The sequence below is a fragment of the Rattus norvegicus genome, chromosome 12, assembly GCF_036323735.1.
Source record: "Rattus norvegicus strain BN/NHsdMcwi chromosome 12, GRCr8, whole genome shotgun sequence".
Classification (NCBI taxonomy): domain Eukaryota; kingdom Metazoa; phylum Chordata; class Mammalia; order Rodentia; family Muridae; genus Rattus; species Rattus norvegicus.
The window spans coordinates 48,276,169-48,300,738 of record NC_086030.1 but is presented as its reverse complement, the minus strand read 5'-3'; the positions used below and the strand labels follow the sequence as shown (position 1 = coordinate 48,300,738).

The 24,570-nt window shown below is 49.9% G+C and overlaps 1 protein-coding gene across 3 annotated transcripts in view; it reads right to left on the bottom strand.

Moving 5' to 3' along the window:
* The window catches only part of Ssh1 (slingshot protein phosphatase 1), a 62,057-nt gene extending 43,074 nt beyond the window's left edge, over nt 1-18,983 (bottom strand). The window contains 2 exon segments of one of the 3 annotated variants that reach the window (NM_001427479.1): nt 14,330-14,370; nt 18,895-18,983. In NM_001427479.1, coding sequence (NP_001414408.1) covers nt 14,330-14,370; nt 18,895-18,963 — 110 coding nt within the window. In that variant the 5' untranslated portion in view covers nt 18,964-18,983. 3 annotated transcript variants of the gene reach the window in all.
* Between the last annotated feature and the right edge of the window lie 5,587 nt (nt 18,984-24,570).

The window sequence follows — 24,570 nt, the reverse complement described above, 5'->3', positions numbered from 1 at the left end:
CGTGCAGACTCACACCTCAGGGGACGGGAAGCTACTTAAATATATGATTTTAGGAATTTTTGGAAACAGGTCACCTCACAAAAAAGGCACGGTACATAAACATAAAGTATAGGGTTCTCAGGGCTGGAGAGATGGCTTGGTGGTTAAGAGCACTGAGTGCTCTTCCAGAGGTCCTGAGTTCAAATCCCAGCAACCACATGGTGGCTCACAACCACCTGTAATGGGATCTGATGCCCTCTTCTGGTGTGTCTGAAGACAGCTACAGTGTACTTATATAAATAAATCTTTTTTTAAAAAAGTATAGGGCTCTCTAAAGATTAGGTGCTCAATGGGCTGGACTGCTTAAAGCTGAGGTATCTTCTTAAATTGCTTTGCGATTGCATGCATGTACTTTATGTGTACATATGCATGTACATGTGTGTGCCATCACAGCTCCCCAGTGCAGGTCAGAGGACAGCTGGCTGAAGTGAGCTGTCTCCTCCCACCACGTGGGGTAGCGAGTTCACAGGCTCCACTCTAAGTTTCTGGGACAGGATCTCCCACTCCCCCTCTACAGGCTTGTGCCACCCCCCTGTCTCCTAAACACTGAGATTCCAGGCTCGGGCCAGCACACCTGCCTCAAACTCAATACTGTTCCAATGACAGCCCTGGCTATCTTGGAACTCACTCTGTAGACCAGGCTAGCCTCCAACTCAGAGGTCTGCCCACCTCTGCCTCCTGAGTGCTAGGGCATATGCCACCATTGCCCAGTCTGATTTAACCTTTGATTGTATTTTGTTTTGGGCACAGTGATGACTGAGGCAAGACCACAGAGAACCTGGAGGTAATCCTAGAAAGTAGCTACAGAACTGTAAAGTTACCAGTTCAGAGAACACTGTTGCAGGATTGCTGATCCCACCATGAACCCAGAGATTATGAACTGGAAAAAAAACAAAAACAAAAACAAACCTGTTTCTTGTTGTGGTGTGGTTCAGCCCTAGTACACACCTTTCTCTTTATTGTAAACAAGACTGAATAAAGCCAACCATAGGTCAAGAGGTAGAGCCAGCAACCAGTTGACCAGGAGTGAACATGAGAAAACCTGGGGAAGGGCTGGAGAGATGGCTCAGCAGCTAAGAGCACTGACTGCTCTTCCAGAGGTCCTGAGTTCAATTCCCAGCACCCACACGGTGGCTTCACAACCATCTATTATGGGATCTGATGTCCCCTTCTGGTATGTCTGAAGACAGCTACAATGTATTTACGTATAATAAATAAATCTTTTTTTTTTTTTTTTTGAGCTGGGGACCGAACCCAGGGCCTTGCGCTTCCTAGGCAAGCGCTCTACCACTGAGCTAAATCCCCAACCCCGTTAAATAAATCTTTAAAAGAAAACTAGGGGAAGACAAAGGAGGGGCTTTGAGTTGAAGGGGATTTTAAGACATCGGGGAAGAAGGGGCTTTTTCCTTCTGGGAGGTCAGCGTAGTAGGAAGGTCAGCTGGGTGCTTTTTCTGACTCTTGAGTTAGCTGGCTTTCACCACGGCCTCTGGTTCCTGAGTCTTCATTTGGTAAATCAAACTTTTGTGATTTCTGTGTGGACCATATCCCAAAAAGGAGGGCCTTTTAGTTCCCTCCAGATTAATCAGCGGTGACTGACTGCTCTGTAACCACACATCAACTTAGTGTGCTTCAAAGATCCTGGTCAGTGGAAACCGGTTCTTAGACCTTGATTGCACGGGTTAACAGGGGAACTCAAGCTGTAGAATGTCAAAGCTAAGAACCTGAGTTGGCCTGGGCTACAGCCATCGATCTGTCTGCACAAGAAGGTCTCGGTGCCTGACTTCACCATCCCTGCCGGCACTCAGAGCGACTGTCAAGAGTGCTTTACACTCTGGAGAGCTCGCCTCTCCTGCTACACCTAATTCTTACAATTCCATTCTTCTGACAAAAGATCCACAACGGGGAAGAATGAACTGTTGGAAGTTGTGAAGCAAACAGGAGCAGAAAGGGCTGGAGACGCTCCCAGCTCAGTCAGTATCTTTCCTGCTCCATTCCCCGGACAGCAGGGCTGCCCGACCAGCCGCTGCTTTAGCCTGGTTCACGGAAACTCACAGGCCCAGTCCTGGCGAAATGAAGTTTAAGACCCAGAGAAGGATAGAGAGTATTTGGAGACAGATGAGGGAAAAGCTGGGAATGGGAGGAAAATTCTCCCCAGTTTCTCCACTGCAGCCTCCCAATGTTCAGAGTCCCGGAGAACCTCTAGCTTCCCCTACACAGCTCTTATATCTTCTGCCTCCAATTGAAACTTGACAGGGTCCGGCTCCAAACACCTTCGTCGGGGTGTAAGGAAACACATCTTCAACTCATGTTCCAAACCTCTCCCTGAGAGAAAGAACATAGGGGTTCTCGGAAAGGCATGGTGCTCTGGAAAGGGATTAGGGGCAGAAAAATGCTGGCATGGCCAGTTGCTAATGTCTTTGCTGCAGGGCCTCAATTGTTTGGCTGGAGGCGTGGGCTTCCCTCAGAGAGAAGCAATGTCCAGAGGCACTGTACACAGTCAGAGACATTCCCCCCAGCCGGCCACATAGCCTTCCTTCACACCCAGCTGCCAGGAGTCAGCAGCTAAGACTAAGGGGCAAGCTCACAAAAGCAAGACTTTTGTTTCTGCTTAGGCAAGACAGCCAGTGAGCTGGAGCACAGATCTGCAGACTTTAAGGCAGTCCATCCACGACCCTGTTAGGCAGCCTACTACTACAGCTCCTTCCTCACCGGGTACACCAGGCCCTAAGCCTCCGTACAGAGGGTTGGGGTATAAAGGCTGCATTGTGTGGGATCTCTACGGCAGCAGAAGTGACCCAGCCAGCCAGAATCAACAGGAACATGAAAGCAGTATTTTTCAAACAACTCAAAAATCCTCAAAAATGGGTGATCTCAGCTGCCTCAGGTAGTTGTGGCTTCCTATGGTTCGAAGCCCCAGGCCACACTCATTGGTCACTGACAAACAACCTTCCCAAGAGTCCATTCCTTCAATCTCTGGGACCACCCATCTCTGACCTTCCTCATTCCCTGACTGAAACACACCAGCATAAGAACTGATTGCACAGTACAAGTGTGGTCGATGTGACCAAGGAACTGAATTGGTATTTCATTAACACATGGTACATAGCGCCACCCAGGATCCCAGCAGGTGGGAAGCAGAAGAAGGTGGGTCTCATGAGATTGAGGCCAGCCTGATCTACTTAAGTTGTTCCAGCAGGGGCTGCGGTCTCAAGGAAAAAGGAGACAGCAGCAGGTGCCTGCTGAGTTCCTGTGAGTTCCAAGCTCAACCCTCAGCACCCCACCCTCCACTCAACCTGCTACAGCACAGAACACAACAGTGTGGGAGCGTCCTGCCTTCCTCTGGCCCCACACCCAGGCTACTGGGCTCCTAATCACTGCAGACAACATTCTTCCTTAGCCCCAGAGCTCTCCACCGTGTGTCACCACCCAGAACTAAAACTCCAGCCACCTACCTTACCTAGAGTAGCCACAATTAGTCTTTCCACGCACCGTGCCATCCGCTCATCTGACTTTGGAGTCAGACTCTGATGTATGATCTCCCACATCCCACAGGGCATCCTCTGCTGCGGTCCTTAGAAGCCTGCTACTCCGTCCACTCAAGGTTTCACAGCCTCCTCGCCCATCTCCCCGCACGGTGCTTGACATCTGAAATCAGGCCTTCTCAAGGAAGCTTTCTGTGGCTGCTCTAGCGGAGATTCACAGTTCTTCATTCTAACAGTCAGTCCCTACTCCAAGGTCAAAGCCCCAAGCTTTGTTTCCCCGCCCATGGGTGGCAAATTGTTACCTTGTCTGTATCTACCAAGGATCCCCATTAGCAACATAAGTAACAAGTCTGACACATGAAACGGAAAAACACAGGCCCTCCCAGATATTTAATCAAACCCATCAGAGGCTGCGGATGTAGCTCAGCTGGTAGAATGGTGGGTGAACAACCGTGAGGCTCTCTGCTCTGCAAAGCCAGGTGTGGGGATGCACACCACAGCTGTAATCCTGGCACTTGGGTGAGGGAACCAAGAGGAGCAGAATTCAAAGTCACCCTTCAATACACAGCAAGTCTGGAGTCAGCAAAAACAACTATCATCATTATCAAACCAAATAAACTAGACAACTAGATTGAGAAGTACCTCCATAGGGCGAGATATTAACATAATCTCAAAATACCTTCCCCCAGGATACACCTAGTGGTAAAGAAACCAAGTGATACACCACTCCATGGGTGTACAGCAACCATGGACCAAGGGCTCTGTCTCTCTCACATGCTGCAGCACAAATCTAGTCAGAAGCAATTATTAACACACTCACTTAAAGGGCATCATATCACTAAATGATGATCTTAGCTCAGTATACCATTAATTCCAGCATCCATGATGCAGAGGCAGGAGGATGTCTGGGGAGTCCCAGGGTTACATAGTGAGGCCCAGTCTCACACAAACAAAGCAACAAAACGAATGGTGGATACAAAGTATCTAGGTCACGGGAGTCAAAGGCTGTGCAATGTTCCGGATGGAAAGCACAGGTTAAGCACAATGAGCAATTTGGAGCTGGAGTCTCTTCTATACAGGACATCACTGAAATAACTTTTCTATAAGCATGAAATGATTTCAAAATTAAAAAACACACACACTTTAGAATCCATGTCCCACCCACACTGGTATTGAACCAGCTGGAATCGAGCTAGTTCTATGGCTGTGCTCCACCCCAATCCATCTACCTGACCATCTTTTTGTTTTCTGAAACATCACCTCACCATACAGCACAGGCTGGCCTTGAACTCTTGACTTTCCAGTCTCCACCTACTAGGGGCTGGGATTACAGGCATGCACACCATACACACTGTCAGTTTTTACTGGCATATTTCACAGCTTTGCTTTCCAACCCTTGGGTCAGGTAGTGACCTCTTGCTTGCCCGCTCCCCCTTTTCCACTTGATGTTTTCCAGAACACAAGCTGGACCGGGATGCTATGCTGTCCTGGTGCTTCTCGGTCTAAAAGGGCCTTTTCCTGATTCACCTGAGAACTAATCTTGTCATTTTCTTCCACATTTTGGGACAATGAGAGCCTCACTTGACCAAGTGGGGCCTCCCATTGTAAGGGGCAGGGTTCTGGGGCCAGTCAGGAAGCCTCTCATCATCCCACACATGACATCTGGGGAGGCTGTAGCTTTGGCATCAACTACTGCTGCGCTCACATCCCAGGACCGCGATTACCCTGGTTAACTGGCAGGATGGGCAGGTGACACTGGCACTCAAGACACACACCTAAGGCGACCTGCTTGCTCATCCCTCCTCCTGGATATCTGGAGGTGTATTTGAAAGGAAGAGCTCTTCTGAGAAACTGGCCGGCCTGAGCTTTTTGTTTTGACATAGGTCTTGCTATGTTACCCGGGGTTGGGGTGGACGTGGGGGTTGGGTATCTTGGATGGGTGAACAAGTGACTCTCCTGTCTCAGACTCCTGAGTAGCTGGGACCAGAGGTTCACACCAGGTGCTCTGGTTGATGGTTTTACCATGGTAACACCAGTCAGGCAACAGTTGTTTTTTCCTTCACTTTGAGGACTAGAAAACCTGAAGTCAGATCTGAGGCCAAAAACTCTTACAGCTATCTGTGTCTCGAGTTCCTCTGGTAAGGGTCCAACTTTATTTCCTCCTTTTCCCAAGTCCTAACCTTCTCAATGTTTTATTTTGGCACTGTGTGTGCATGTGTGTGCGTGTGTCTGTATGTGTGTCTGTAGGTCAGAGGACATGAGTTAGATCCCTGGAACCCAATGGCCCAATGGCAGAAGGCAAGAACTGACTCCTTCAATTTGTCCTCTGACCTACACACACACACACACACACACACACACACACACACACACACACACACACACCCATCCTAGATGTCAGGTTTGACAAGCATCTTTCCCTACTGACCCATCTCGCTCAAAGATGGCTCAAGGGTTAAGACCCCTGTTGCTGAGCCCAGTGACCCGAGTTCAGTCCCTGGGATCCACAGGGTAGGAGACAAGGGCTCCTCTAAATTGCCTTCTGCCTGCTTCATGCAAGTTGCACCACGTGCTCCCATCTGCACAGACACACACAGGCAACAAGCAAACAATGTAACGACAGTGAAACAATTCTAAGTAACTAGACCAGAAAAGAGAGGAAGCAGATCTGTAAAAAAACAAAGTGAGGCAGAGTGTTGTTCCCAAGCTCAAACCCTGTGGCCCCATGAGTCAGCAGAACTTGGGAGGAAATGGTCCTAGCCCAGGGGTTCCCCTTGCAGGCTCCACCTGGCTGGGAATGTCTTCCCTGGTGAGATCACTAGGAGCTTAGCTAGCGGGTGTGGCCTGAGTGGCCACTGATAACACTACAGATGACAATAATAACAATCTTTTGCACCAAGGCAGGACAACACCAGGTTTCCCTCTATATCTCACAGGAGCTAGGGATGAAAAGGGCTTTTGCGGGGTTGGGGATTTAGCTCAGAGGTAGAGCGCTTGCCTAGCAAGTGCAAGGCCCTGGGTTCGGTCCCCAGCTCCAGTGGGGGGGGGGGGGCTTTTGCTCAGTGCGGGGAGGGCAGACGGGTGACCAAGGTCACAGCCATCCGGGTAAGTTAAAGGTCCTACTGTGCCCACACAGAGCCCACCTGCTGCCAACTGTAAGTGCTTCTGTGGCATCTATTCTACTGAACCAGCCAGAGAGATTGCCATATCTACCTGTTAAGACGTCTCCCACTGAGCATGCTGGGAATGGGAGCCGGTGGCTAGCTCCTATAAAATGGCTCCTTTCCTACCTTCCCTAGTCCTGGCTGCCTCCTCCTCAAGCTAGAGAACATCAACTGGGCCACCCCGGAGCTGCCAGCACTCAGCGCTGTGCACAGGAGCACATACGCCAAAGATGTGCTCTAAGTCCTTCCGCTCTAACCACTGATGATGTGCTGACTGCTCTGCTCCCATCTGAGTGGCAGCCAAGGACCATCCTATTGAAGCCCGGAGTACAATTACCGGGGGGCCAGACCATGTCGATCTAGATTGGGCCATAACTTTGACCCAGCCACACACCAAAAATGTCTAATCTTGTCCTCTGTGGGAATCAAACTCCCGGGTGTGTTACAAACCCAGAGGATGATTAGAAGCCCAAAACAGACACAGGCACAGACTGGAGTGCAGTTCCTTTATGGGGACAGTTATCGTGGTCGCCTCACAGAAGGAGGCTGGTGACTGGTGACTTTAGGAGCTAGGACCTAATCTTGTCTTTGAGGGGAAGTGACGGAGGCTGCATGGTAGACATCTCCTTCACAAACACTTAGGCCTCTTGGTACTTTCTCACAACTCTCTTTTTATTAAGTATTTAATTTTATTTATTGGTGTGTGTGTGTGTGTGTGTGTGTGTGTGTGTGTGTGTGTAACTGTCAAAGCATGCTTGTAGAGCTCCGAGGAGAGCCTGTGACAACCTGTGGTATTAGTTCTCTCCTTCCAGCATGTGGGTTCCAGGGACTAAACTCCCAGCGTCTGGACCTGCTGACCCATCCATCTCCCTACATTTCTCCAATTTGTGAGACAGCATCTACGTAGCCCAGACTGACCTGGAGCTTTCGATCTTCCTGCCTCTGCAACCCAAGCACTGAGATGGAAGGAATGGGACTGTGTCTGGCTTCACAGCCCCACTGGAGGATGAAAACTGAGATGGGCTTGAGTGGGCACCGCCTGTAGGAGCACTGCTGTGAATGCCCAGGCTCCTGGGTTGGAGAGTGTGTGTGTGTGTGTGTGTGTGTGTGTGTGTGTGTGAGAGAGAGAGAGAGAGAGAGAGAGAGAGAGAGAGAGAGAGAACAGCCCCCTGGTATTCATTGAAAGTCTAAGGATTGGAATTTCAGACGTTTAATGAACCACACTTAAGTGTAATTCATGTTAACTGAAGAAATGAATTTAATTAAGCTGTGGCAGAATCAACTTAACTCTTTGCCCCTGCCCTCATCCGTCTCCACTACAGGACACCGCTCTAAATTCTAGAAGCCTAATATACGTTGAAAACAAATTCTGAATTTAAAATAAAACCTTCTGGGCTGTCCAGATGGCTCAGTGGGTAATGGTGCTGCTATGAAAACCTGATAACCCATGTTAGATTCCCCAGAGATGAGAGAAAATGTTCCCAGAGGTTTTCCTCCGGCCTCCCAAGTGTCCCATGCTGAGCACGGAAGACATGAGCTGAATACAACTGGCAATGTCTGCAGTGAGGAGACCATGAAGACAGGAAATGCAGGCCTTCCAGGCGTGGGGTCACCTTCAGATCACAGTTCACAAGACAAGTGGTCTGAGCTGTAAGACTCCACCGGACACCCAGGGCATGCCAGGCACTGAAGCTAGGGTCAGGAAAAAGAGTCCTTCCAGTGTCTATGACCCTGCTGGGCAAGCCTGCCTCCTCACAACTGCAAACTGGTACCACAGGGCAACAAACGTATATAGCTTCAGTTGTTACATTTCTAGCAACCTGCCACAGGAGACTGGCGACACACTGCCCATGCTATCTCCCCCTCATGAGGCACAGACACAGTGGCCATTTAACACCTCAGAGGACTTTGCCTGGCAGAGTGTCAACAGAGGCTCCAAAACTCTCTGAAATAAACCCTCGAACGAGGCAGAGGGAGACCCGTACCCGTGCAGGCCATGGGCAGGGGGGCAAGCGGCCTGCAGAGCAGAACACCATGGCCCAATGAGACGCTGTATGGGCAGCCATACTTCCGGCAGCTACAAAGGGTAGAATCCCCTAGGGAGCCCCAAGTCAAGACCACAAGGGAAGGAGTGTGGAAGAAATGCAGATGAAGGAGAGTTTATGGCTTTTAACTCCCAAAACCACAAAGAACCCAGACAGCCAAGCCTGCTGCCTTGACCCAGAAATCCACTGGGCAGGGGACAAGAATGAAAGGTTTAATGAACGTGCTTGCAGAAACACAAGACTGAAGAAGGAAACCCCACTCCTGAGCTACACTCTGGGGATGACACAGCTGTGTCACCACCCCAGTGTCCCACCTGGCACACAACCACCCGTGCCTGGTGCCAGCCTGAGCGGCTCCCAGGATCAGGATTCAGGAAGCAATGCCAGCAGGGCCACCTGCTCACCAACTCCCATGGTCTCAACCACGCCGCTTCCAGAAGAGGCCAGCCACTAGGTACATATAAAGAATGCCAGGGGGTCGCTGTGGGCTTGGAGGGTCTCCCCTCAGCATCCTCTCCTTCATCTGAGCACGAGATGAACACACCTGAGGAAGATATCAAGCCCACACATAACCAACAAACGCAACAGATCCCATACAAGGAAGTTTCCACAGGCTACTAACCAGCCCCAGGAGGCTTTTTCTAGCCCGCATGAGCCTCCCAGGGGCAAATGCCAGGACCTCTTGGAGTAGAGTCTGGTACAGTAGCAGGGATGGGATCCACACACAGACTTACCTAACTTGCGGCCCCATACACTCATCACTCCCAGCATGCTCTCCCATGTCTATAATTGATGACAGTTCCCTTTAACCCCTTCAACGTGTGTGGGGAAAACACTGGGTCATATCAGTGATAAGACCCACCCTGGGGGGAAGGGGTGTGACAAAAACACAGAGCTGCCACAGGAGGAGCAGGTGACCTGCCTTCATCACAGAGAGAACCCACGTGTGAGTCAGCCTCCTGAAAACTGCATGGTTTAGGGGAGCAGAAGCTGATCTGCAGGACCCAGAAACAGTATGTGCACAGTATGGGACAGGTGGGGGTGAGGGAGTGGAGGAAGGCAGACAGGGATGTGGGGACTGGGAGAGCGAAGCAGAGAGGGCCATGAGGAGAGCAGTGAAAGGAGGCCCTGGGATGTGTCTAGTAGCAGTGTGGGTCGATGGCACCTCCCAAGAACAACAATCTGAAGAAAACGGCAGGTGAGGCTCGGAAGACTAAACCGGGTCCAGCAAAGAGCTGCAACTGGTGAGCCAGTCTGATAATCTTAGACCACCCTGGAGAACAAACCAGCACAGCTGTCGCTCAGTAGCAGTCAGGAAAGGGGCTGGGGGATACCCCTCCCACCAAAACAAACACACGGGTGTGCACACTCTGTGGCGAGCTGCAGGACTACCTAAACAAGGGTTAGTTAGAAGTCGCTACACTGTATTGCTTAGTGAAACTAAACTACTGGCCTTGCCAAAACCTTAACCCTAAACACAGTCGGCAACAATGTAGCACTTAAATCTTCAATCCACAGCTGTTGACACTAGTAAGCGGAACCCAAGGCTACAGCTGTCCAACGGTAATCAAGACAGAAAAGAGCCAGCGAAGGAAGCATCAACTTCCACCTCACCCCACCCCACCAGCTCCCCAGCCTTTCCCTCTACCTTAGAAACTGAATAAAGGCTGTTTACCATTCCCGGCCAATCCAAAGCAAAGGGAAATGTCTCCCATGCAATTCAGCCTCAAACAAAAACCTCCTGGCCACGTTTGTTTTGTTTTTCTAGGAGAGGCTTAGAGAGGGAAGACCTGAGAATGCAAATGAGCAAGAGTCTGTGAGGAAGAGCAGCCAGAGGCCAGACCTGGACACAGAACTTCCTTGTTAGAAAGCAGAATGATGCCCTCAGCCTGAGAAGGAAGGTGAACTGTCAAGGTGAGTAAGGAAACCTGAAGGCAGGCCAGGAGGAAAAGCAGAAGCCAGAACTCTCTGGTGCACTCCTGGACCATGAGAACCCAGGACCCACTCCTGGGGTTCTCCTTGTGGCCACAATGGCTTTGGGATCCTGTGATGAAAAGGGCTTATCTCTGACTGTATGGGTCTGATATCACAGCAGCTCCAGGAAGTGAACTCAAAGGGGAGTGCTAGGTTCTGGTTCTGGGACTACCTTAAGCCCTTCAGTCATGTTCCTTGTCTGTTGGTCCAAAGGACTGACTCATCTGAACAGACTGACTGGACTCTAGAAGACCCTTGGCTACCAGACTGAAGATACAGCTCTAGCATTCTCTCTCTCTCTCTCTCTCTCTCTCTCTCTCTCTCTCTCTCCACACACACACACACACACACACACACACACACTCGCATGTGTCTGTGTGTGTCTGTCTGTCTTTCCTTTTAAGCAGGGTCTTCTGATGTGACCTTGGTTGCCTTTGAACGATGTAGGCCTCAGAGATCTTCGGCCTCCAGAGAGCTGGGGTGAAAAGACCTGCACCACCATGCACAAATACTTCCCTTTGCAGAGTATTTCAGGCACGAAACTTGAGCTAAAGATAGTGGGTCACTTGGAACACAGAGGTGTCAATGGACTGAGATACCAACCCCCATCCTGTGTCAGTGCCCCACCCCACCTCCACCCAAGTGCCAAGCCAGGGAACGTTCCCTTCTCTAAGTGAGAAGGGACCACAGACAGACACAGTTCCTTATCACGGCTCTAAGTTCTTCAACATTCTGCTAATTAAGGGTAATTAAAGACAAAGCTAGCTCAATGCTCTCCCTGGCCCAGTGCCCAGAGAGGAAGAAGGGACGGGTGGAGGGTAGAAGGAATTCTGACCCCAGGGAAGGGTCGCAGGAGCAGGCACAGGAAGCTGCAGAGGCTCTGGGGGCCCCACCACACTCATCAAACTCTCCTCCCAGTTCTGGGCCTGCGCCCAACACCCAGATTCCACTGGCCCTCCTCCTACACACAAAGGCTGTGCAGCGAAAGGCAGCCCATTACTGCCCCCAGGAGCTAGTGTCTCTGGCCCTGGAACCTTAACCTGGGCCAAAGCTGCCCCAAAGCAAGGCGGGAAGAGCCAATCTGCCCTTCTCGCCATCTAACATGATGACAAGGACCTGGAAACTGCAATTGCTGTCACTTTGCTTTCTGCATGCAGGTCAGGGCTCCCCCACCCACATCATCTTCACGAACAGCATGTGCCCTGACCAAAGTTGAAGGTTTGCCTTCCTTCACTCAAGTGCACAAAGTCCGAAGACAAGCCAGAGACATTTCTAGAGCTTCTGCAAGAGTTTAAGCAGAACATCGGAGAGCATCACTGAGCACAGCACTAGGCACAATAACTAAGCACAGCACTGGGGACAGCACTGAGCACAGCTCTGAACACAGCCCCAGGCACAGCACTGAGCACAGCACTGGGCACAGCATTCAGCATAGCACTGGGCACAGTAACTCAGCACAGAACTGAGCACAGCTCTGAACACAGCCCCAGGCCCAGCACTGGGCACAGTAAGTCAGCACAGCACTGGGCACAGAACTCAGCATAGCACTCAGCACAGCACTTGGCACAGTAACTCAGTCCAGCACTGGGAATAGCACTAGGCACAGCACTGAAAGGCTGACCCATTTCCAAGCCTTCCTTCCCTTTACAATTACTCATCTTGGTCCTACCACAGTAAAACAGATTTTTTCTTTATAAAGAATAGCCTGAAGGGGCTGGTTCAGCAGTTAAGAGCACTTGTTGCCCCTGCAGAGGACCCAGGTCAGTTCCCAGCGCTCGCACAGTGGCTCACAGCCATCCATAGGTATGAATGTGGTGTGTCTATACGCAAACAAAACACTCATACACATAAAATAAAATTTTGTTTGGGAGGGAAAAAAACCCTGAACATTTGTTTACTACACTTGAATATTTACATTCATCGATCAGTTGAGACTTCTGATGGTCAGCCAGGCAACTGTGGCGCAGGCCTTTAGTCTGAGTACTTGGAAGGCAGAGGCAGGTGGATGTCTGAGTTCAAGGCCAGCCTGGTCTACAGAGTGAGTTCCAGGACAGCCAGGGCTACAAAGAAAAGCCTTGCCTTGAAAAACCAAAGACTGGGTTGGGGATTTAGCTCAGTGGTAGAGCGCTTGCCTAGCAAACACAAGGCCCTGGGTTCGGTCCCCAGCTCGGAAAAAAAGAAAAAAAAAAAAAAAGAAAGAAAGAAAGAAAGAAAGAAAAACCAAAGACTTCAGATAGGCAAAGAGAAGGAAGCCTGAGTTTTTTGGCAAAAAAAAAAAAAAGAGTCTATATGATTTTAGTGTCCCCTGAGTGAATGCAGTAACTGGTGACAACATCTTAAGGGAATTTTACAAAAAGTATTATCATCTCATGTTTCTGGGAATTTTGCCAGTACTTACCTCTATATACCTATGCATGCCTGATGACCAAGGCCAAAAGAAGGCGTCAGATCTTATGAACTCGGGATACAAGTGATGGGTGCTGGGAACTGAACCCAGGTCCTCTGCAAGAGCAGCCAGTGCTCTTGACTACTGAGCCATCTCCAGCCCTTAAGAACCGTCTAAGTGGGCTCAGCTACACATCAGTCCCAATCTCACACCACGCTTTTAATCCCCACACTCAGGAGGCAGAGGCAGGCAGATCTCTGAGTTCGAGTCCAGCCAGGTCTACAGAGTGAGTTCCAGGATAGCCGGGGTTACACAGAGAGACCTCATTTTGAAAAACAAAACAAATTAAAAACAAAACAAAACAAGCAAAAAGAAATGATGTTCTGACTTCAAAAATAGCAGCTTGTCAAAGGCAGAAGGAAAACACCACAGGGCGTAGTTCAAACAATTATGATTAAACACAGACAAGAACTTCTACAAGAAAATATATCAGGGGCCGATGAGAGGGCTGAGAGGGCACAGGTCCTTGCTGCCAAGCCTGAGGGACCTGAGTTCAATCCATGGGACCCATGTGGCATGAGAAAACTGATTTGCTTCAAACTCTTTTCTGATACACACACACACACACACACACACACACACACACACACACACACACAGAGGAAAGGAAATAGGGTACAGAAAAGGAACGAATGACATCCCATATTGAGGCAGTTAGTTACAGGCTGCTGGTGTTTAGCAGGAGAGCGTTTGCCTCGCCTCTTGTGTGTGGCCGTGTGTGTGATCGGTAGCTCTCCCTCCCCTAAAGCTGTGAATAGCTAAGCATGGACGGATTTTTACTTAATGTTTTCATTTATGGTTGTGCTGTGGCTGGACCCAAAGCCACGTGCATGATGGGCAAAAGCCACATCCCAGGTTTTTTGCTCGTTGTTTTTAAGGTAAGGGTTCCACTGTATAGTCCAGGCTGGCCTTAAAACTGAGATCCCGCCACATCCACTCCTAGAATTACAGTTATGAACTACAACCAGAAACGTATACAGTAGCATTTCACCAAGTAGCTTTGGCTGGCCTGGAAACCAGCTATGTAGAGCAGGCAGGAACTCGTAAAGATCTCGACTCCCTTCTGGCGAGATCACACGAGTGCAGCACCATCCTGGGCTTCCATTAAGACACGGGTACAAAAAAACAAAAACCAAAAAAACCAGTGTTCTTCAACCAAATGCCGCTGAGTGGGCTTACCTGAGGTTCAACTTCCGGTCTTCATCGCTGCCAGCTTCCAACTACAGAGAGAGAGAGGGAGAAAGAGAGAGAGAGAGTGACTCCTCAGCTACCACTATCAGCACTGACAGCGGGCTCCCCGAGTGCCCAGCAGAGATAAAGGCTCCAGGAAAGAGGCTGCCGTGTTGGACACACCCCTGCCCGCTCCTTGCCAACCTGATGTGTTGTTCCTCTGAGTCACTCTCTCCACGAGTTTTCAGGTTTCCTGATGTTTATCCCCATTCCCGCCACAGTCTAAAGGCAAGCAGCCCGAGCTTAGCCCCTACGGCCACTGTTTCCCAACATGCTCTTCCAAGCCTTGACTAGACACGCTGACTCTGAGCCTTATTTCGGTTTTGCTTTTAAGGGAAACGGGGTTAGGTTTTAAGAAGACCTATTTCTTTGTTGCTTCGGGCACTGGTGAGCAAGCCCGAGGAATAGCATCTAAAAACTCCATCCCAAAGAAGGACCTCACACCTGTCACCCTGGCTACCGGACAGGCTAAGGCAGGGGAACCGCTTGTGCTGAGAATTTGAGAGCAGCCCAGACAACACAGCAGGCAGGCCATGTCCAAAACCAAAAACGAAACAGAAACCCATTCCAGACAAGACTTTGCCCATGGAAGGTATCCGGGCATTGAAATCTAAATGTATACATCTTAACCCGTGACTACTTTACAACCCCCCTCTCCCCTTTCTGGGAGAAAACACAAAATGAGAAGAAAACGCAAGGCGGCCCAGGGAGAGTTGGTGTATTTTTTTTTTTTTTTGGTTCTTTTTTTCGGAGCTGGGGACCGAACCCAGGGCCTTGCTCTTCCTAGGTAAGCGCTCTACCACTGAGCTAAATCCCCAGCCCCGGTGTATATTTTTAAACACACAGTGTGTGGAAGAGAACCTCGGAACAGTGTGATGGCCAGGACAGACACAAGCCTGACTGGGGACCATCCAGCCAGAGGTCAAGGGCAACAGGAGTTGGATCCGGAAGGGAACTGGGCAGTAGGGGATATACACCAAGAGAAGACCATTTCCACCAAGAAGAGTATTCCATAAGGTGTTCCCATTATATGAAGATTCTGTGTACAACTTTATAGATGCACACACAGGAAATGGACCACGATTGCTCCTGGGCTGTATAGGAGAAGAGGAAACCTGGCAGACCCCACACATCACAGCACCAGACAGAAGCAGTGATCACTACGTGTAAGTTTTCCTTCAACAAGGGCCCTGGGGGGAGGGGGGATTTGGGAGGGTGCTACTGGCATCTAGTGGGCAGAGCACAAGATACTCTTAAAGGAGAGAGAAGGCTTTGCCTCTGAGTGTCCGGGTCAGCAGCAAGGCTGAGAAGCCCTGCTCCAACGTGTCTGGAGACTGGCCTATGCCCATGAGAAGAGAGACCTTGAACATGTGTCATCAACAATGACACTATACACCTCAGGAAAGGCTTATGTATTTATTTCTCGGCTCCCCTTGTTCTCACAAAGGAATTCAGATAAGGTTAACTGGAAAAGGACAACCATGATATAATTCAAGATCCAGAAAGTATGGGGGCCGGAAGGGACCAAAAGTAAGAAGACGAGATGGCTGTGGGGCCGAGGGCTGTGATTTCTCTTGGTTTCCCAGGCTTCGCAGCTAGCCTAGCTCTGTCAGGAAACCACCGTTATCCCTGACTCATAGGAGAGGTGGCATTTGGGTGTGACCGGGGTGGGGGGATGAGGGGGGGACGTGGCGGGGGGAGGGGACAAAGGCTCCATAATCATCTACTTCTTAGTCACCATCTCAGGTTTCCACTGAGAGGTGATATGAGGTCAGGAATGCCAGAGAAGAGAAGATGGCAAAGACCATCATCCCAAAGAAATAATCCAGACCCCTCCAAGGAGCTGACGTGGAAAGAGGAAGCCACTGGGTGAAGGTTGGGCCAGAGGCACAGCCGATCTAGAACCCAGTCTCCAGGCTCAAGGAGCACGTGCTGTCTTGCCACTGATGTGCTCAAGTTAAAGAAAAGCCATCTGATATTTAAGGGTTTGTGCATTTGTATGTGTGTGGTATGTATTCACATGTGTGCATGTGCACATACGTGTATATGCATGTGGATGCTGGAGACGTTGGTGTCTTCCATATTGGGTCAGGGTCTCTCACCTTGCCCGTTCTTACTTTCACTAGTCTGGCCATGCAGCCTGTTCTAGGGGGTTTCCTGCCTTCACCTTCCACATCCCTAGGAGGTAAAAGTCAAGTGGCCTCTGGGCCTCCTCCCAGCAGTGCCTTAATTCTGAGCGTTCTGTTAACTGGTCACTGGAACTTGGTTTTAAAAATTGTCACATAGGGGCTGGAGAGATGGCTCAGAGATTATGGGCACTGACTGCTCTTCCAGAGGTCCTGAGTTCAATTCCTGGCAACTACATGGTGACTCACAACCATCTATAATGGGATCTGATGCCCTCTGATGGTGTGTCCAGTATATTCATATAGATAAATAAATAAATAATTTAAAGAATTGACATATAATAATTTAAAATGTAGGCTGGGGAGGGGGCTGCAGACACCTCAGCAGTTAAAAGCACTGGCTACTCTTCCAGAGGACCTAAAAGCAGATGCCAGCACCCACAAGCCCCTGTAACCCTAGTTCCACAGGATCTAACGTCCTCTTCTAGTTTCTGCGGGCACCTGCACATGCCCATAAACAGACAGACAGACACATGCAGACATGCACACCTTAATGTGATTTTTAAAATGTGGACAGTGTGTGCAGTAGGGGGCATACACAAGCCCCCTGTACTTGGTTCAACACTTAAAAAAATAATAAAATGGGTTGGAGAGATGGCTCAGTGGTTAAGAGCCCTGACTACTCTTTCAGAGGTCCTGAGTTCAAATCCCAGCAACCACATGGTGGCTCACAACCATGTGTGATGGGTTCTGGTGTGTCTGAAGACAGCAATACTGTACTCATATACATAAAATAAATAAATCTTTAAAAAAAAAAACAAAATGATAATCCAATGTCCAGAGAAAATTTTACCCCCATACAATGGATTATTCACTTATAAAAAGCAATGAAATGGGCACATGCATCAGACACAGCATGGACAAACCTTGAGACCGTCACACTAAGAAGAAGCGAGGGGGTTGGGGATTTAGCTCAGTGGTAGAGCGCTTGCCTAGGAAGCGCAAGACCCTGGGTTCGGTCCCCAGCTCCGAAAAAAAAAAGAACAAAAAAAAAAAAAAAAAAGGAGAAGCGAGACAGAGGCAATACTGTGTGTTTTCTATTACATGAACTACAGAGTAGACAAATGTAGAGAAGTCGATCGGGGGCCGCCAGGGGGGGGGTGAAGCAAAGACACTTCAGGCGGCAACTGTGGACGGTGGGGCGCTGGACTGAGAGGTGACCCGCACCAACCCGCACCAACGGTCTATGTCTACTAATACTGGCTTACATACTTCCCAAAGGTAAAGCCACAGGCTGTGACTTACATCCCAACTTAAAAAGATTAAAGGCCTAAAAATGTGTCTAATACAGGGACAGGAAGCGACCAGGTGTTAAATTACCAAGACAGTAATGGAAGTTGGCTGGAAATCCAGGCTGAGAGCCAGGTATGGAGGGCGCTTCTGAAATGACAACATCTGGGCTGCAGAGGCAGGGGGCCAGTCCCAAGGTTGAGACCAGCTTTACCTATACAGTGCCAGGCCAGCCAGAGCTGCATGGTGAAGGAAGGAAGGAAGGAAGGAAGGAAGGAAGGAAGGAAGGAAGGAAGGAAGGAAGAGAATTTCTGCTGCAAAGGCCTGTACTGCCCCTCCCTGCTTCCCTAAGAAGCTCCCGTAGTTTCGTAGGAAGAACACAAGATAAAGGGATAAAAAGCACTTTGTAAACTGATGTAGGAGAACCGAGCTGTGTGGGAAGAGAGTCCTTACTACTATCTAACTTCTCAGTTGCCCTGCCTAATTGTGTGCAAAGAAGAGGCAACCAGAACCTTCTGCCTGCAGATAAAACTCATGAAAGAGTCTCAGACAGAAAGGGCCCTGGAGGCTTAACCTCACAGCCACTCTGCAAGTGTGCCTGCCAGTCCCGGCCAGACGAGCCCCAAATCGCACCGACACGGGCACGCAGGGGTGCTGAGCAGACACACAACCCGGGGAGAGGGCCCAGATTCCAGCTGGCAACTTCCTGGGCCTGCGGGGCTGTTCGAGCACAGCGGGGCGTCTCCTGCAGCCGACTGGGTCATCCGGGGTTTACTCGGAGGCCTTAGGCTCATCAGGGGAGGAGAGGTGGGATGAGACCGGTTGGGGTAGCACAGCCTAGGGCAGGCCGTCCTGGGGACCACGACTCTCCAGTCCCCATCTACCCCGACTAGGCATCAAGAGCTCAGGCCCCGAGCGCACCTCGGGAACGCACAGCTCAGAGCCGAGCGGAGCCCTTCCCGGTGCCCTGCGCGCTGGCAGCATCCCCCGCGACCCCGGCCCGGCGCATGCTCAATCACCGGGACGCGGGGACGCCCGCACCCTAAGGGCGGACGCACCTCCGCCTCACACCTTGCGGGAGGGTGCGGCCGGGCTCACCTCGCTGTTGCTTGCGGAGGACGACGCGGCGCTGGGCGTGGGAGAGCGCTGCAGGGTCACCAGGGCCATCGCGGCGCTGGCCCGGCCCCGGGCCTCCAGCAGCCGGCCGGGCAGCCGCGCCGGGCCCGCCCCTCGCTCCCTCCCTCCTCCTGCTTCCCTCCTCCCTCCTGCGTCCACCCCCCCCCCGCACCCCCCTCCCCCGTGTCCGCCGGGCCCGCAGAGATGCGCATGCGCCGGTGGCCGGCCTGGGGCGGGCCCCGCCGCGCGCTCACGTCCACTCCTGCGCGCCCCCGAGATGATTGCAGGCGCCCGGCCTGGGCCTCTTCTCGACCAGACTCGTGAGCAACGTAGGGAAACTGAGGCCTAGCCAGCAAGAGACTTTGTAAAAAAAACAAAACAAACAAACAAAAAAAAAAACCGCACTAGTTTATTCTTCCAGAAAAGTTACTCTGTCCATACAAAGTGCGGGGCCTCGAGTATCCAGAAGCCTTTTAGGCGCTGCCCACCCCCCACCCCCACCCCCGGGACTGTTAAATCCGCTTGCAGAGCTACTCGCGTAGGGCTGGGGTGTAGCCCAGTAGCTGGGTGCCCCGCCGGCTCAAGGTCCTGGATTCCAAGGTCCTGGATTCCGCACTGCCAAGGGCTGATCTAATCTGCGAATTCCTCCTGGTGTCTAGAAACGCAGACTAGCCGGTAGGGTGAGGAAAGGTTTCTCCAAGGAGTAGAGCCTACTCTGAAGCAGGATTTCTGTGAGCTGGATTAACCGACATGAGGGAGAGAGAGAACTCTGGGCCGGCCAGAGGAGTGGGCACATTGCATTGGCTTTGGAAAGGTTGCCCGCAGAGCCCTGGGATGGAGAGAGTGCAGGGTGAGGTGCCCAGTCCCTTTAAGAAGCGCTACTGGGCACCTTGGTAACAACTTCTCTCTCACAGAGCCCCCACCGCTACCCTGGACCTCTTGCGGTGCCCAGGCCTTACTGATCATAGGTCTCCAATCCCACTCCACCATCTTCAAAACCCAACGGGAAACCCAGGAAACCTGGCTCCCCTCCTCTTCCAGGTCTTGAGGGTATTAACAGACTCGGTCCTCAAAGGGGATTGTCTTTCTTTTTAAATTTTTATTTATTATTGTCTCTCTGTGTGTGATATGTGTATGAATACATGCATGAATCAAATTCAGGTCTCCAGCCTTAGCGGTCTCAGGATCATTTATATACCCCCTGATCATGTAACCTGCCCTCAAAGGGGATATTCAGTGGGTTACACCGCAATGTAAGGAAGTTTCCAGTTGCTCATATCTAACAGCAACCTGTTAGGCACAGAGTCCCAGTTATAAAGATCGGAGGGTGGCCCCAGTAGCTGCCTGCTATGTCGAAATAAGTATCCTCTTCAATGTCAGAATGCAACTGTGTCAAAACACAGGGCTGGGTATACTTTTTGTCGGTGAATCTGGTCCGCAATTTTTCAGCATTCAGTAAGACACTTTTTGAGTGGCAACAGCCAGCAGGGCTCGCCTCCATTTGGAGCTATTCTTTGGCTGATAGATGACCACGAGTGTTCCACAATGCCAAGCTCTGTGTGTGTGTGTGTGTGTGTGTGTGTACGTGTGCATGTGTGTATATGTCTATGTGTGTGTATCTATGTGTGTATGTGTGCATATGTGTACCTGTGTGTATCCGTGTACGTGTGTATGCATGTGTCTATATGTGTATGCATGCGCTTGTATGTATGTGTATGCGTGTGTGTACATGTGTGTGTTTCTGTATGTGTATATGTGTGAGCGCGTATGTATATGTATGTGTGTGTCCGTGTGTGTGTGTGTGTGTATGAGGGTATGTGTGTATGTATGTGTGCATATGTGTGTGTGTGTGTGTGTAATGTGTGTGTGTGCATGTGTATATGTAAACACAAGCATACCACAGCTTGCTGCAGAGTTCAGGACAGCTCTGTGGAGTCAGTTCTAAAGTTGTAAAGTTGTGGATGTGATTTGTTAGAACAGAAGAGACCTTCGCAGCTCTCTGTTAGCATCAGACTCAGGATTCTGAGACTTCCTGGTGTCCAAGCCTGTGTTCCTGCTGTGAATATGGTCTTCTTATGACTCACATTGAATGTTTGGGGATCCCCAGAGAAGACAGTCCCTAGACTTGCTTGGAGGTAGTGTGCTGGCTGGTTTTATATCAACTTGACACAAGCAAAAGTCAGAGGAGAGGAGGGAACCTCAATTGAGAAAATGCCTCCATAAAATCTGAGCTATTAGCAAGTCTGTAGGGCATTTTTTTGGGGGGTTCTTTTTTTCAGAGCTGGGGACCGAACCCAGGGCCTTGCGCTTCCTAGGCAAGCGCTCTACCACTGAGCTAAATCCCCAACCTCCTGTAGGGCATTTTTTAAATTAGTGACTGATGGGGGAGGGTCCAGCTCATTGTGGTTAAGGCTACCTCTAGGCTGGTGGTCCTGGGTTCTATAAGAAAGCAGGCTGAGCAAGCCAGTAAGCAGCACCAGCCACAGCTTCTGCATCAGCTCCTGCCTGCAGGTTTCTGCCCGGCTTGAGTTCCTGTTCTGACCTCCTTCAGTGATGGACTATGATATAGAAGTGTGAGCTGAATAAATCCTTTTCTCTCCAAGTTGCTTCTGGTCATGGTGTTCTATCACAACAATAGTGACCCCAACTAAGACATGTGGATCTGGAATTTTCTCAGATCTCCCAATTCATGGCAAGGGCTGGTTCTAATGCTCTTGGTTTAACCCTGCCACTGGGCCCTACACAACATGCTGTCATGGGGCTAAAATCCTTGTCCCGCTGCCCTAGCTTTGCTGCCTTCTCCTACCACAGAACTCCTCCCCTAACCAATCCCACCCTTTCTCACTTCCTCCTTCTGCTGAAAGATCCCTGTTCTATTGTTAGACATCACCTCTGCAGGGCCTTCCCTGCCACCAGGCTATGTCCTTTCCAGGACAATAGACACACACACACACACACACACACACACACACACACACACACACACACACGGTGTCAGGCTGCATGCCGTGCCCTCACTTTTGTATTAATCACCCAGTACCTCAGGCATTCAGCCAGAAATATCCCTAAGAAAGGGCTCAGGAAGAAAGCTGGGATTGCGTTGAGGCAGGGGTGGGGGTGGAGGAGTACCAAATATTTAAAGACATATTCTCACAAATAAGTGACAGATACTATCATGATTTGTTCTTTTCGTTTGTCTCTCTGTGTATGTGTCTATGTGTGTGTGTGTCTGTATCTGTGTGTGTGTCTATGTGTATGTCTGTGTGTGTGTCTGTGTCTCTGTGTCTGTGTGTGTGTCTGTGTGTGTGTCTGTGTATGTGTCTGTGTGTATGTATCTGTGTGTGTGTCTGTGTGTGTGTCTGTGTCTCTGTGTCTGTGTGTGTGTCTGTGTCTCTGTGTCTGTGTGTGTGTCTATGTGTCTGTGTCTGTGTGTGTGTGTGTGTGGTGTGTGTGTGGTGGCGGCGGCTGCGTGCACATGTAGATGCCTGTGGAGGCCAGAAGAGGGCAGCACACCAACAGACAGTTGCCCGCTGCAGAGCTCCAATCTTTTGCCGGAACAGCAAGCACTTTTAATGGCAGATCCACCTCTCCCACCCTGAGACAGCATTTTAGGAAAGGAACACTAGTATATAAATCTGCAAAGACCCAAACATCAAAACTTAAACAAGAAAAAGGGATCAGCACCAAGTTTGTGATTTTTTTTTCTCTCACCCCAGGCTCAGCAAGATGTGTTATTGATTTGATTCTGTTTTGGTTTGAAAGTTTGAATCCTGAGGCTGGAGAGAGGGCTCAACGATTAAGAGCACTGGCTGCTCTTACAGAGAACTGGGTTTGCCCACAAGGCAGCTTATAACCATCTGTAACTCCAGTTCTGGGGATCTGATGCCTTCATCCTGTCCTCATGCATGCAAACAAAGCTTCTATATACATAAGATGAAATAATATATTTTTAAAGATTTCCTTATTTAATGTATATGAGTACACTGTTGCTGTCCTCAGACACACCAGAAGAGGGCGTCAGATCTCATGACAGATGGTTGTGAGCCACCGTGTGGTTGCTGGGATTTGAACTCAGGACCTCTGGAAGAGCAGTCTGTGCTCTTAACCACTGAGCCATCTCTCCAGCCCCTGATAAAAATAAAGAAGAAGGAGAAGGAGAAGGAGAAGGAGAAAGAGAGGAAAAGGAAGAGGAGGAGGAGGAGGAGGAGGAAGAGGAGGAGGAGGAGGAGGAGGAGGAGGAGGAGGAGGAAGAAGAAGAAGAAGAAGAAGAAGAAGAAGAAGAAGAAGAAGAAGAAGAAGAAGAAGAAGAAGAAGAAGAAGAAGAAACATAGATTTACTAAAGAAAAGCGAGGCCTTCCAGGAGCGGGAGAGGCTGCAGGGAGGAATACTCTGGAAGTTTTCTCCTAAACCCTTCACTGGGCACAGCTTGTGGCTTTGCTCTGGAGACCTGTAAAACAGTAGGAAGGGGATCTTCCCCGGTACCCTCCTCTACTCTGCCAATGCGACTTTTAAGGAGCGCAGAGGGGCACCAGTTGGAAGGAGTAACTCTGGAGACTCCATGCAAACCATAGAATTTCTTTGTGTGTATGTGCCTGTGTGCCTGTGTGTGTGTGTGTAATCATGTTTGACCTGAGCAAAGTTTAAAAAGCAAAATTGTTTTTGAGTCAATGAGTGACCCAGCCTGGCCACAAACTCACTGTCTTCCTGCCTCTTCTGCCAAAGTGTTGTGATAACAGGCATGTCCCACCACAAGCTTCATAACTGCTAAAAGCAATGTTGGGGCTTGAGAGACAGCTCAGTCTGGAAGGTGCCTCCCACACAGCATGAGGACCCGAGTTCAGATCCTTACACACACTCAAAAACACCATATGGAAACATGTGTCTGCAAACCCAGACTCAGGGTTGGGGGAGCAGACAAGAGAATCCTCGGAGCTCATTAGCCAACCATCAGCTTGGCAGAATTCAGTCAGGAGTCCTGTCTCATAAAGCAAGGTGACAAGTGGCTGAGGAGACCTTATGACTTCTGGTCTCCATATACATGTAAACACCTGCACACACATGCAAACATGCCTGCACACACATGTAAACATGCCTGCACATACATGCAAAATGGCTGCACTGCAGGCATGTTTGCATGCACATGCACACAAACATGCCTGCACATACATGTAAACATGCCTGCACACGCATGAAAACATGCCTGCACACGCATGAAAACATGCCTCTGTGTGTGCAGACTGCACATGTTACTGAGTTGTCAGGTTTTTTTTTTTATTTGAATTCTTTTTTTTTATTTTTTATTTTTTCCAGAGCTGGGGACCGAACCCAGGGCCTTGCGCATGCTAGGCAAGCGCTCTACCACTGAGCTAAATCCCCAACCCCGTCAGTTTTTGTCTAGGCATTACATAAAGTGTCGCTTGGTACATGTGTTGGAGATGAAGTTTGATAGCAGGTAATGTCATCAAATTTCACCATCTCCACAAACCCCAGGTCCATACACCCTATCACTTTGCCCTGGTAGCCTTTTCTGGCCTCTGGCTGGGTCTGGTGACAATAATGTTTGGGGCCTGTTTCGTGTTTACTCTGGTTCTTTATGGGGTTTTTTGCTTTTTGTGTTTTTGTTTTTGTTTGGTTTGGTTTGGTTTTTGAGACTGGGTC